Consider the following 15118-nt stretch of genomic DNA (forward strand, 5'->3'; position numbering starts at 1 on the left):
AGTCAGACACCGCACCATGTTTAACAGTAGTGACAAATCAATGTCCAATCTTACCTTGGGGATTTCTCGTTGAGCGTATTGGTGCCCTGTATGTCTGAGAGTGGGGTACGAGGACTCTTTCTGGACACACCTGATCATGAACAGACAGAAGGGCAATGTGAGAGAACACACAAACATGCACACGCACGTGTGCACAAAAATCCGACCGAACCATCTGCGACCAACACAAAATCCATTTCTGACACCATGTGATAATCAAATGTTATTGCAACGTTATCTCTTGATGGGCAACTTTGTCTAGATCATTTAATGCTACATGAATTATGGAGGTTAATAGTGAGTTCCTCTTGTTAGTTTCATGGGAATTATAGAAGATGATCCTGAAGAGTTATTTGGTTTAGTTGGGACTGTAGGTTTGTTTGAATCTTTGTTCAGTTAACGGATACAATGATTCAAAATAAATATATGTATATATATATATATATATATATATATATATATATATATATACACACACACACAGATCAGCCAAAACATTAAAACCACTGACATAATTGAATAGTTGATTATCTTGTTACAATGGCACCTGTCAAGGGGTGGGATATATTAGGCAGCAAGTGAACAGTCACTTCTCAAAGTTAACGTACTGGAAGCGAGAAAAATGGGCAAGCATAAGGATCTGAGTGACTTTGACAAGGCCAAATTTTGATGGCTAGATGGCTGGATCAGAGCATCTCCAAAACGACAGGGCTTGTGGGGTGTTCCTAGTATGCAGTGGTCAGTACCTACAAAAAGTGGTCCAAGGAAGAACAACCGGTTACCCGGCGACATGGTCATCAGCACCAAAGGCTCACTGATGCGCATGGGGAGCGAAGGCTAGTCCATCAGGTCTGATCCCACAGAAGAGTTACAGATTGTTGTAAAAGTTAATGCTGGCTATGACAGACAGGTGTCAGGACACACCGTGCATCGCAGCTTGCTGCGTATGGGGCTGTGTAGCTGCAGACTGGTCAGAGTGCCCATGATGACCCCGTCCACCGCCAAAAGCACCTACAATGGGCACGTGAGTGTCAGAACTGGACCATGGAGCAATGGAAGGTGGCCTGGTCTGATGAATCATATTTTCTTTTACATCATGTGGATGGCCGGGTGCATGTGCATCGTTTACCTGAGGAAGAGATGGCACTAGGATGTATTGTGAGAAGAAGGCAAGCTGGTGGAGGCAGTATGATGCTCTGGGCAATGTTCTGCTGGGAAACCCTGGGTCCTGGCATTCATGTGGATGTTACATACCACACGTACCACCTACCTAAACATCAACGCAGACCGGGTACACCCCTTCATGGAAATGGTATTCCCTGATGGCAGTGGTCTCTTTTAGCAGGATAATGCGCCCTGCTACACTGAAAAAATTGTTCAGGAATGGTTTGAGGAACATGACAAATAGTTCAAGATATTGCCTTGGCCTCCAAATGCCCCAGATCTCAATCTGATCAATTATCTGTGAGATGTGCTGGAAAAGCAAGTCTGATCCATGGAGGCCCCACCTCGCAACTTACAGGACTTAGAGGATCTGCTGCTAACATCTTGGTGCCAGATACCAGAGGCACCTTCAGAGGTCTTGTGGAGTCCATGTCTTGATGAGTCACAGCTGTTTTGGCCGCATGAGGGGGATCGATACAATATTAGGCAGGTGGTTTTAATGTTTTGGCTGATCGGTGTATCTTCTCCAAACATCTATTTCTATGTAAAACACTCTATACTTGTGCAAGAGTTTCACACAAGTTATGTTTAGGTCAAAACTAATGGAGGAGCCATCATTTCATGAGACCGCATCGGTCTCAAAATCAATAACAGACCAAAAAAAGTAAAGTTCAACAGCAAGATTAGTTATATTAATTCTCCGTCTTAACCTACAGCCAATTAATCAATGATGAGACATAGAAAACAGAACGTGTTAGATGACTTACAAAGTGATTCTTTAGAATATTTTATCAACTAAAGTGGATTCAGATAGCTAGCAGACTCAACAGTATACCGTTTTCAGTTTCATCGGTTTGTGAAACTTTTTCATTTTCATCCGGTGCTGCAAGGTGGTACAAAGCAAAAACAAAAATTGACACATGTCTGAGTGTAGTACAGTGTTTGCTTTAAAAGAAGTGTCAAATACCTGAACGTACAGGTCGACTGTATGTTCATCACTGCATGTAAAGCTTCTGTTACAACTGATTGTGAGCAAGTTAGTGACAATTGTGTACAGTAGAGATGTGTATCCCAACTATATCATACTCTTCCCCTCAGTCTGTTATCACCGTCACCAGTCTATTTGAAATTAGTAACAATGAAGTGAGAGTGAGTGCAAGACTTGTGTTGTGGTGGACAAGCAACATCTCAACCACACCCGCTGTGTCATAGGCTGAACTACAACAAGGAAGCATAACTACATACTATTGAATGAAGACTTTAGTAGACACCTGGAAATGCTACTGTGCCCATCCCCAAGGCCAGTGTTTGGTTGAAACGGCTGAGCCATGTTTAAGGAGCATGCAGGTCGGGCTCATAATGACACAAAGTTAGTGACAGGATGGCAGAAATGTGCTAGTGGACAACATGCAGGACAGACTGAGAACACATGCAATGCATGCAGGCTCATTAGAGAGGAGAGAGAAAGGGGGAGACAGAGGGCGTGGAGACCAACAAACATCTAATCTAGTGATGGAGGAAAAGGGTTCTAATACTCATGATGGGGGGGGGCAAAATCTCTAAAACCAGGGAGCTAATAAGATTGGGAGATGATTTCTCAATATCACTGGATGTGTTGCCTTTCAAAGTTCAAATACTTTTTTTTTTTGGTTTGTGTATGAGCTTGGGTAAACCAATAATAGTGTACTGCAGTATGGACACTTGGTAAAAAGCTGATGATGTTGGTCTGCCTCATCCCTACATTTTCCCCTAGCCATGGTCTGGTATGAAAGAGAGAGGAGGGAGTTATTGTGGAATTGCAGCCTTACTGTACTTCTCCTCTTTGCACCTCTGCAGGATCTCTAAGCTCCTCTGATGCACAGGGTGCTGCAGAAAGCTAAAACTATCCACACTTTTCAAAACTGCACAGGGAGCAGCGTCATCATGCCCTTGGAGAAGCAAAACAAAAGGGGAAGAAAAAAAAAAACAGAAGACAGAAAGAGAGAGAGAAAAACAAGGAAAGACAAGGGGGAAGGAGAGAGAAACGACAGATTAGATAGCGAAGAGAGATCAAGAGATGCAGTCATCTACCAGAGCGATACCTGTGCAAGACTTCTGGAGAGAAGATGATTGACATTCAAAACTGCAGTTGACGGCAGCAGTGGAACTTGTATTCTCCCGCACTGCAGTTCAGCGTATGGGTGTAATCAGGGTTGGCAATGGCAGTTCTCACCCTATATGTTCCCACACGGTGTCAGCTTTAAGGAGAGTTTCATCATCTTGTTTGTGTATTAACAACACCAATTACCCGTGGGCCATATTGCAACATTTAATGTTAATTTGGCCCGCACAAATTTCTTGGTAGATCATAGAGACTTGGCTCATGGAGAGGTGTACAACTGTCAGTTTGTGTGAATCTCCTTGAAGGGGGAAAAAAACCCCTAATTTTCCTGGGTTGACACTGAGATTTGCAGACTTTGTTTGGGGCATTGCGTTTCTAAGAGCTTTTGAAAGAATAGCAAAGGACGGAAGATTTCGAGAAGGCAGTTATTTACACAATCTAATGTGTCTAGCGAGGACAGAAGAGGGTGCAGCACATTAAAGTCAAAGTCACACTAAGGCATTGACCAGCATGTACACAGTACTTGGTGACAGAATCTACTGCATATAAGGCACTAAATGCTACGGGAGGGAAAGCATTCATAAGGAGCCAAAGCCGAGAGAGCTACAACTACTTTACACATGGCAGCACGGCTAGTACTACGCACAAATAATCTAGTACAGTGACGGACGTAACAGAGAGGGTGGTTGAGGTCAAGACATCTATCAAAGTGCAGGTGCTGAAACGCCACTGCAAAGCATGTGTGAACGCACACTGGAACCACACTGAAAAGCTTAAAGTGCAGTTTAATTGGTGGTCATGTCTTTCTCTTCACCTCTGGCTTTGACGTGTTACTCAGAAGGTGGAAATTCTCTAAAGCCTTTTAGTGGTTAAATCTGGCTCATTTGAGGGTTGTTTTTTTTCCATGACTCTTTTTGGCCTGTAAGATTTCTCAGACTTATTTCAGAGGTGGTGGACTATAGCTACCAAATAAGTTACATCGAAATAAGTGCAAAAATATACATAGCTATCAAACCAAATGTGCCAAGAAAATACAGAAAATATTATGTGGCAAGTCAAATTGCATACTACTAATGAAGCCCTTACCAAAAAAAAAATTGTAATGCAAGGAAGACAATGACAAAGGAATAGTCGGATTTTTAACTGTACTGACGGCTTTTCTGTGTGTCACCTTTTACGCCCACAAGCCACACAGCGACATAGTCATTTTCTTTCTTTTTTGGATTTTTCCCCTTTTTATTCCCCAAAATTGTACCCGTCCAATTACCCCACTCTTCCGAGCTGTCCCGGTCGCTGCTCAACCCCCTCTGCCGATCCGGGGAGGGCTGCCGACTACCACGTGCCTCCTCCGATACATGTGGAGTCGCCGGCTGCTTTGTTTCTTTTTTATAAATTTATTTCTGATTTTTCCCCTTTTTCTCCCAATTTAGTGGCCAATCGCTCCCTATTCTAGTTAAAACACCCACCCTCAAACTGCATGTGTTCGCCAACTGCATCTCTCCGGCTGGCAGTCTAGAAGGAGACACCTCGCCACTTTCGTGACAAGGCGAATCCAGGCAGAACCACTGCTTTTTCCGACACACACAGACGCAGTCATGTGATGAACACAAGTCTACTCCGCCCCCCCTTACGAAGACAGCGTTGCCAATAATTGCTGCTTCATCGAGTCCGGCCATAGTCGGATCTGACGAGACTGAGGCGCAAACCCCGGTCCCCAGCGGGCAACTGCATCGACACAAAGCCGATGCTTAGACCGCTACACCACCGCGGACCCTTGCCGCTTCTTTTCACCTGACAGTGAGGCGTTTCGCCAGGGGGACGTAGTGCGTGGGAGGATCACGCTATTCCCCCCAGTTCCCCCTCCCCCCCGGACAGGTGCCCTGACTGACCAGAGGAGGCGCTAGTGCAGCGACCAGGACACACCCACATCCGGCTTCCCACCCGAAGACACGGCCAATTGTTCCTGTAGGGATGCCCAACCAAGCCGGAGGTAACATGGGGATTCAAACTGGCAATCCCCGTGTTGGTAGGCAACAGAATAGACTGTTACGTTACCCAGATGCCTCTTTAAAAGATTTGTAGGCAAAAGATCTGACAGTAAATTCTCTAATCAGACAAGGGTAAACACACAATTTTTTCCTCTTATTGACATAACTTGCTTTTTCACGTGTTAACATGCAGACAAGAAGAGAAACAGATACAACAATGACGGCCACTTTCATACAATGAAAATGGGTGGCTCAAGGAGTAAAGAGAGGTCTAAACTACTGTATAGGGCTGAAGAGAGAGAACCTGGAATACATTTTCTGACTCCTTCTCTAGCTTGTGCATTTGCTTCTCTACACACACTGCACTAACATTTTACGTTTCTTTCCATTGCTTCTGTTAGTGAGTGCTCACCAGTCTTCCTCTGTGTGTGTCTCTTCCCAGCCTCTCTGAAGGCCACTAGGGCTCTAAAGTAAGCTCGGAGTACTGCCCAGCGGAAGGTGGCTGATGGATCGATGCCGATCAACCCGCAGATGAAGGCATTCTTGCTGCTCTTCAGTAGGGCCACGATGTCTGGGCGCATGTGGTCTGTGTTCTTCTCCCTGAAGTCCTGTGTGTCAATATTTGTGTTTGTGCCAACATGCAACACATGCATGGGTGGTTGAGTAATGGAGGGGAGACAAAGATTCACAAAGAGAATTGGAGATGAGTGAATTTCATTCTCAATAACTGCACAGGCTTTCATTCCCAGCTGCTGAGGTTGGCTAATGCTTCTGAAATTGCAGACCAATTTTTAAGCTACTCTACTGGCTAGCCTCTGACATAGTGTGTTCCTACAACCCGAAGTGGGTATCTATTAAGACAATGGAAGGGAATTTGCCTTAACTACAGGCTGCAATTTCCCAGTACACTTCGCTTCATTTTGAAGTGCATTGCAAAACCATTAATTTGGGCTCTTTCTTGTTGTTACAGTGTAGTTACACTGATTGACGCCTTTGAGGTTGCCACCCCTTTCAAAGAGCTAAGAAGTTACTTAGAACCTTTGAGTACTAAAAAAAAAGATCTAAAAAAAGGCTGCACACTTTAGGATGCATTCCTGTGTGTTGTGTTGGGATTGTAAAGGTTGGCTGGATGTGAGGGAATATGAAAAGGATGTTGTGCATAGCAGTGACTTCAGAAATTATTGCCTGGACCTGCACAATAGGTGAAAGGTTCCCTGGGTTGCCAGGGCTTGATTTTGTTGTATAACACAAATGTGGCTGGGACTCCTGCCAAGACGGTGACTAGAAATGACCCTCCCACGGCTAAGTGTGAGATTTTCCACCTCATTTACTAACTTAAAATGACACACTAGTAGTAGTAGTAGTACGCCTACTCCGGTTACATAGTGTGGTTGACGCACAAGTCAGTATGTGTGTGTGTTTTATTTCTAAAATTAGTTTTTTTTTGTGAGGTATTTTAGCTTTTACTAGATGGGATGGTAGAGATAGACATGAATTAAAGGATAAAAAGAAAGAGAGCAGCGAAAGGTCCTGAGGCCAAACCCCAAACCAGAGACGTAATCAGTCCTGAGTCCGTATGGCATGCACCAAACAGGCTGAGCTACAAGAACTTCCACCTTCATGTGTGTTTTTGGCATCTGTGTGCATGTGTTTTAGTGTGCGTGCATTTTTGTGCATGTGTGTGCGTGTGTGTGTGTGTATTATCATACTTAAGCTGTTATGAAGCACTAACCATCCAATAAACAATGTAAATAAACACACTATGAAATTCGTTCCCTCTTGCTCAGGGGAAGTTTCTCCGTGGCCTGACAGTAAAAGACAGCGGCTGTAGTCGAAAGCACTCACACACAATATGAATTCATGTAACTGTTTAAATATGAAGTGGGATATGCTAAACACAGAGCATTCATGCATGCAAACCTTTCAAAGATAAACAGAATTAAAATGATGAGAACAACCCTTTGAGAAAACACTCAAATTCCTGATCATAGAAAAAACAAGGGGCGGCGGCTTTTCTTTTCATCCTTTCCCATTATAAAAACAAAGGTAATGACGATAGTAACTGACCTTGACGCCATACTTGACCTTGCCAGCATAGTGTCGGATTATAAAGGCAGGCTCCATTACAGCGGGGAACTCAATGTAGCTGTTGCCCTCATGCTGCCGTTTAAACTTATCCAGCAAAGTCTGGTTGGTGGCTTGGGGGAAGCTGAAAAGAGGATAGAGAAAGTTGGTCTGTGTCATTTCAAATTCACATCAGGAATGATGCTCATGTGCATTATATGTAACGTATCATTCACACATGCTTTTCCCAAAGAGCCAAAGATATCAAAATGTGGGGAATTCTTCAAGAATCCCAAAATGTTAATTTAGTATCATTCAAGCTTTAAGTTTTCCACAGGTAATCCAAGCCTGCAGAAGACTAAAATTACAGTTTATTTAGTGGCTTGACATTGAGACAGGAACACGGATCGAGATTCATTCCTGCAACTCTCAAATCATATAGGCACACCACTTGTGCATTATGGGACACTGGAGATGAGGTGAGTAAAGCACTGGCACTTAATCTCTAGTCTGTGACCTGTCTTGCCATTTTCTCCTCTCATGCCTCAGGTGGCAGCATGATGGCGTAAAGTGATCCCAGTTCAGCTGTCCCTGGAGAACAAGCTAATGTAGTCTGATAAACTCATTTTACCCCTAGCCCTTTAAAACCAAGAAGCAGAAGTCCTGCAGAAAATCAACAGCTTACAGGAAGACAGCGGAGGAAGAATGAGACACCAGGGCTTTAGGGGGAAGAGGGAGAAACTTGAGCTATGAAAAACACACACCGCCAAGGTCTCACAGCTTTCCAGCTATTCCAAGAGGGAGAAATCCAAAATGGTGTCCAAACAGAAAAGGGGAGTGTTATATCTTTTATGAGGAGGAATCTGAAGGGAAATATCTGTTGTAAAAATAGACAGTGTAGCCGTTTTTTTGTGAGGACTGAAACTGTAAATTGCCCGAGTAATTGGCAGGATTTATATTCTATATTTGAAGTTTCACTAGAGGGGCACCAGGAATGTGGGAACGTAGAAAAAAAGGATTAAGCTGCAGAATCAGAAAAATTTAGTGTATATGGACAAAAAATGTACATACATTGTTGATGGGTTTTCTTTTTTTTAAAAAGTTGTTTTTCACTGAGTGAGAAGGCCTCATATAAAGGTCTTCGTTTTTATACCACACAGAAGACACAGAAGTCAGACAGTCCATATTAGAGAGAATATATGAAAACAAAGTTAATCAGTTTACAGTAATTGTTTGTTTAAAGCATGACAATATCCTCATTACATGGAGGGACTGTCATGCTCTGAAATCTATGGAATCTTTTTTTTTCAAATCAGGGGTCAAAGGCGAGGTTAAAGGATTAGAAAGCTAGATTAATTCTGTAAAACGGCTGACGTGATGCTTTTGTATGGTCTCAAGCAATACAGGGTCAAAAAGTATATGCAAATCTTCGTTAACATTTGCCCATTCCTTTTTGAGACATACAAGATGAGTATCGTTTGTCATGTCTGATGATAATTTGAATTCCCGAAAGAATAAAATTGCTTAAATCCTTCATCTGGCATTGAATGAATCATCCTGATGTCTTAAAATCCCTCCAATTCTCAGAGTAGGCCAACTCCAACGCTACAAATCGTTTGAGAATGCCTGGATCAAACATCTTTTAATGTGGTGAGTAACGCTAAGCTAAACTAAGCCATTAGCCATACAGACGCTGTAGCCAGGGAGACCGCCCGGCTCACTCACTTGCACTCCTCGTCCAGTAGGTGGAGCAGTGCTGTAGGCTTCTTGCTGATCAAATGGATGCAGCCTGTGTTGTCAATGTAGTCAATGTTATGCCAGCTGATGCCCTCGGCCCTGTATTCCTCCTATGGGGAGATGCAGAACAAACAAGAGAGGTCAAAATTGGTGCTCTTTCACAGCCGAGCAGCGGCTCCCCACAAGGTGCTTTACAATGCCCTCTCATAACGACTATTTCATAGCGAGATAACATTTAAGTTGGAGATTTTTAGGATTGCATTTTAATGTCCAACATCATTACGATGAAAAACATTAAATCCAAGCCCCCCAAGAAAAGGTTTCGGGACCCTTCTTGAGAGACAGCAGACTGTTATAACTCCCACTGCAACAACAACAATGTTGTGGCAGCACTGTTGTACAGCTGGGCTATAAAACTCTTCTGTGCTTGTCTGGCCTCATCGTGGTTCAATAATAAGAAAGGCATCTTCAGACTTAGCATCATCCTACCCCGTATATGTTTTTTCTCATGTTTCTGGGAAAGAGAATTAACCAATGAGGAGCCATAATCCACAGAGGTTTAATAAAAATCTAAGGAATCTTGTTTTCTGCGGTCCCTTCCTCGCTTTTTAGCCCAAAGTCAAAATTCTGACCAAAACCAGTTAATTCCTGTTGCTTAGGCCGCCTTATACAAAGGAGACCAATAAGTTCACTGGGTCCACCATGCAGAAAAGGATCTCCCCATACAAAATATGATTCTTGTCACAAATGGAGTGAAAGCTTCTCTAATATTTGTCTAGACAAGAATATTTAAGGCACACTATAAGCAAATTATACACTTGATTTTTTTGTTTTGTTGATAATACACAGTAATAGCTAAGACAAATATTGTAATTCTTTAACGTTGAATGTTGACAAAACTAAGAGGAAATTACCTTCAGGTGACAGGTCATAAATTCTAAAATTTGGCCTGACATTTTAATTATACTGCTGGGCACGGGCAAAGTAAATGACAGTACCGATAAGTACTGATATTTGCATGTAGAATTTAAATGAGAATAAACTTTGATAAAATGTCTGCTATCGCACCTTTTGTAGGAAGAAGAAACTAACCCGTACCACCAACACTGGAAAAGTACATTGTTGTACAGCATTGTTCCTTCCAAGCATGTTTTACCATATGCATAACACACTTTCCAAACAATCAACAAGCTAGCAGTTAGACCGTGCACATCCACACTGGTTATTAAGGATCCACAAAAAAAACTAGATATAAAATTAACAGTGAAATCATCCTCTGAATTACAAGTTAACACGCAAAAAGCAAGCATTCTTTGTGTATTTAGGTTTTAAACTTTTTTTTTATCTTTAAAAAAAATGTGTGTTATGGATGTGGTGAGGGACAAGAAGAAATGGAAACAGATGATCCGCTGTGGCGACCCCTAACAGCAGCAGCCTAAAGTAGTAGTAGTAGTAGTAGTGGTGGTAGTAGTTATGTTTTAAAAAAAAAAGTCATCAGATCTAAGATCATTCAGATTTAAGGTTATTTCCTATTTAAACCTATCTTGAATATCCATTAAAAAAAAAAATCTGCCAATTTCACTGCATGGTCTAAGTGCTGTGTAACATTAGACTATCTTTCAGTGTCCTTGATATAATTCCCAGTGAAGTTCTCGGACAGGTTGCTTGGGCTGGAAGCCCTAGCTTCACAGGTTGTATCCTACCTAGTTTAAGAAAGCAAGTGTTTAGCCTCTGCTGCAACTAAGTGTCCATTGATCTATGATCACTAATTTCTTCAATTTTGGGAACGCTGTGAAATGAAGCTCCAAGAAGAGATGTGTGCGTGTGTGTGTGTGTGTGTGTGGGGGGGGGGGTGTCAGGTTTGTTTTTAACAACCAAAACCACAGCACTAAAATGAACCTCCAGAGGCACCCAATGTGTTCCATGAGACCTTGGTGTACCCTTCAACAATAACGATCATGCTATTCAAATGTATTGATGAATCAATTGACTTGTCCTCTTAGAAACCCCACTGGGCTGGCCCAGCTCTGTATTTATTGGGTGGTAATAGCTTCCCACATCAAACCAGAAATTTCATAATTGACTATGACTCATGTGCAAATCTGCTGATTAGTAAAAAAAAAATTTGGGGGGGGGATTCCCCCCCCCCCCATTTTTCTCCAAAATTGTATCTGGCCTATTACCCCACTCTTCTTAGCCGTCCTGGTCGCTGCTTGACCCCCTCTGCTGATCCGGGGAGGGCTGCAGACTACCACAAGCCTCCTGTGATACATGTGGAGTCACCAGCCACTTCTTTTCACCTGACAGTGAGAAGTTTCGCCAGGGAGACGTAGCGCGTGGGAGGATTACGCTATTCCCCCGTTCTCCCTCCGCCCTGAAAAGGCGCCCCGTCCAACCAGAGGAGGCGCTAGTGCAGCGACCAGGACACATACTCACATCTGGCTTCCCACCTGCAGACACGGCCAATTGTGTCTGTAGGGACGCCCGACCAAGCCATAAGTACCACAGGGATTCGAACTGGGATCCTCGTGTTGCCAGGCAACGAAATAGACTGCCACGCCACCCGGATGCCCTGATTAGTAAAGTTTTGATATCGTTAACACATTAGTTGTATCGCAAAGATTAGATCAAACTTCGTCTTTTGTCAGCGTAGAGACTTTCAAATGCTGCATGTCCTCTTTTTTTCATGTTTTAGCTGTGAAAGAGCCAGACAGTTCAGAAGCAGCTTCACTAATCATTTTTTGTGGACTTTTTTTTTTCCAGTTTGGAAATCACTGTAAAAATGTGTTACAAATATAGACAAATATTAAATCACATATGTTTTATACATTATCGAGTCTTGAACCTGAGTACACCATCCATAAAAGGCGAACGTGTTAAGATTAAACACATATTACTGCCAAACAGCCTGTTGGATTTCAGCATATTCAGACCTTCTTTCCCATGTGCTATTCACTGATGCCATTAAATGTCTCCCTCTCTGTCTTCAGTCTTATCACAGTCCCGTCTGTCACTTCGGTGTGCATGGGATTTTGTGTCAGCATAGCAGACCACTTGTAGCTAACAGACAGAAAATAAAGTCTGTTGATATGTGATCTCTATACGACTTGGCACAAACTAAGACGAGGAAGCTATGCCTGTAATTATAATGTTAGTCTAATGTGGGCACGTGGCTCTTCATGTCACGTCTGGGTATTCCAGGAATTATTCTTGTGCATTCCGATTTATGATGGGCGGAGACGGCAGGTCTGCTGTAAATGGTTGAGGAGGAACAAGCAGAGAAGGGAAATTTACTTTTGCCAACCATTTTTGACCTTTCTCCTCTGCCTGTTGGTCTTTCTTGGCAGATGGCATCAGAGTCAGAAGCATGTTTGTTGGACATGTAGGTTTACACATACATGGAATTTGACTCCGGTTTCATGGCTCTCTGTGTACTTAACATAGAGTAACAACACAACAATCTTCAGATATATACACAAGGATTGACTTATACAGGCGAAATAGGAGGTGAAAAAGTGCAATGGTGCAGAACATTTATGGTGCATAGCATTTCTTATTCCTTAGTATTACCGAGAAACTACATTACTAGGAACTAGTGTTATTAACTATTATCATTATTATTATTAGATATAAGAGCAAGATGGCTGTGAACTATTTGCAGAATTACCAGATCAATTAATTGACAGATTAATTAATGACTGTCAACTACAAATCAAACCATCAATTTTGATTTGTGAAGCCTGTAAACGCTTATTTACCAAGTTCCCTTATGAAGGCTGCAAGGTGGAGAAATACCTTTAACACAAACAGGTTTATGGCCTGACTACAGCATCAAACTTTACCATTTATGTCATTCGGTGTCTTTTAGGTAAGTGATGTAATGAGGAAGTCAGTTGGCTAGAGAGATAAGCAGGTGCTCACAGAGTTATGAGGTTAATTTCCAAGACAATAAAAGCCAGAGTTAGTGAGAAAAGCTATTGTAAACTTGCCCTTCAGCAAGATACCTAACTAAACTGCAAAAGTGCAGTTACTTAGTGAGCAAAAGCAGAAGACTGTTGTGGTAGTGGGTGGCTGACATTACATTTGTGAGTAAATGCAAGTGTGTGCAGAGAACAACAAAGTCTGCTCTTAGTGAACCCAACAATGGTTTATCCAATTTGTAAGCTGCACTTTGATTTTACCACACACACACACACACACACACACACACACACACACACACACACACACTAACACAATGGTGCGGCTCAAGTTTTATTAGCCACTAGGTTTGCCAGTTTTCACCTCTGTTTCTTCCTCCATTTCCTCCTATGTCTTTACTGCTGCGTTTATCTTCACTTTATCTTCAAAATTACTAAACCAGCTACCCCAAATACTATGTATATCCCTGACAAATTCATTTCTCTTTAGGCATAGAGTTTCACCAATATATCCTGGTTTCCATTTTCACGTTTCCAAAATCTATTAAGAGATATTTCACAATAGCGTGTTTGGATTAACAACATGCCTTAACACATCAATATCAATCTGTGGAAAACATTGGAAACCAATGTAAGCACACAACTGTTGATAATTTCATGGCTCCTTTCACGGACCCGTGGTAGATGGGCAAGTCAATACATCAGCGCTGGTCTGGTATACGAATATATATATATATATATATATATATATATATATATATATATATATATATATATATATATATATATATATATATATATATATATATATATATATATACCAGTATATCATATATACTCTGAAAGGAGCAGAAGAGTAGAATGATACTAGATCGGGCGTCTAGTGGCGTGGCAGTCTATTTCATTGCCTACCAACATGGGGATTGGCGGTTTGAACCCCTGTGTTATCGCTGGCTTGGTCAGGTGTCCCTACAGACACAATTGGCCGTGTCTGCGGGTGGGAAGCTGGATGTGGGCATGTGCCCTGGTCGCTGCACTAGAACCTCCTTTGGTCGGTCGGGGTGCCTGTTCGGGAGGGGTAACTGGGGGGAATGGCGTGATCCTCCCACGCGCTACGTCCCCCTGGCGAAACACCTCACTGTCAGGTGACAAGAAGTGGCTGGCGACCCCACATATATCGGAGGAGGCATGTGGTAGTCTGCAGCCCTCCCGGGATCGGCAGGGTGGAGCAGCGACCGGGACAGCTCGGAAGAGTAGGGTAACTGGCCAACTACAACTCGGGAGAAAAAGGGGGGAAACCCCCCCCCGATAAAAAAAAAAGAATGAAACTAGATTGTTTTCTTCTTTGTGCAGAGTAAGGATAATAAAACTTTAAACAACTTTTAGTGCCAAATGAAAAAAATATACAACAAAATTTGTCTTGAATTCAGGATTTTAAACAGCAGATTTAAAAAAGTATCAACACAGTGTTGTTAGTCGTGCAACTATAAAAGAAATACAAAAACAATGAAAAATTTTGAGTTGTTTCTAGGTGCCATCTGCAAGCATAGGTGCAATAAAATGTGCCTTTGCTAGGTGGTCTGTGGTGGGTCAAACAGGAAACTGTCACTCACAACCACTGACTGTTGAGAAGGCATCAGCACTGGCTCTGATGAAGGTCCGTTTGTTTCACGGCGGCATCCATCAGCAAATGTCTGCAGGCGCTGTCATTATCTGATATTAATGCCCCCCCCCTTGCCTCCCCAGTTGTATCTGGCCTATCAGCCCACTCTTCCCAGCCGTCCCCGTCACTGCTCCGCCCCCTCTGCTGATCCGGGGAGGGCTGCAGACTACCACACGCCTCCTCCAATACACATGGAGTCGCTGGCTGCTTCTTTTCACCTGACAGTGAGGAGATTCGTCAGGGGGAAGTAGTGCGTGGGAGGACCATGCTATTTCCCCCAGTTCCCCCTCCCCCCCTAACAGGTGCCCCGACTGACCAGAGGAGGTGCTAGTGCACTGACCAGGACACATACTCACATCCAGCTTCCCACTCACAGACACGGCCAACTGTGTTTGAAGGGACGCCCGACCAAGCTGGAGGTAACACGGGGATTCGATTCCTG

General features: G+C 42.9%; 1 protein-coding gene across 4 annotated transcripts in view; it reads right to left on the minus strand.

The window, feature by feature from the left end:
• Nucleotides 1-15118, minus strand: part of myo9aa (myosin IXAa) — a 155738-nt gene that overhangs the window by 38929 nt on the left and 101691 nt on the right. For 3 of the 4 annotated variants that reach the window (XM_056278204.1, XM_056278202.1, XM_056278201.1), the window contains exons 11-15: nucleotides 9082-9203; nucleotides 7360-7501; nucleotides 5705-5900; nucleotides 3012-3131; nucleotides 55-130 (exon numbers count right to left, since the gene is read on the minus strand). In XM_056278204.1, coding sequence (XP_056134179.1) covers nucleotides 55-130; nucleotides 3012-3131; nucleotides 5705-5900; nucleotides 7360-7501; nucleotides 9082-9203 — 656 coding nt within the window. The remainder of the gene's footprint in view (nucleotides 1-54; nucleotides 131-3011; nucleotides 3132-5704; nucleotides 5901-7359; nucleotides 7502-9081; nucleotides 9204-15118) is intronic. The other variant, XM_056278203.1, reaches the window with a different exon arrangement.

The sequence above is a fragment of the Lampris incognitus genome, chromosome 4, assembly GCF_029633865.1.
Source record: "Lampris incognitus isolate fLamInc1 chromosome 4, fLamInc1.hap2, whole genome shotgun sequence".
NCBI classification, from domain to species: Eukaryota; Metazoa; Chordata; class Actinopteri; order Lampriformes; family Lampridae; genus Lampris; species Lampris incognitus.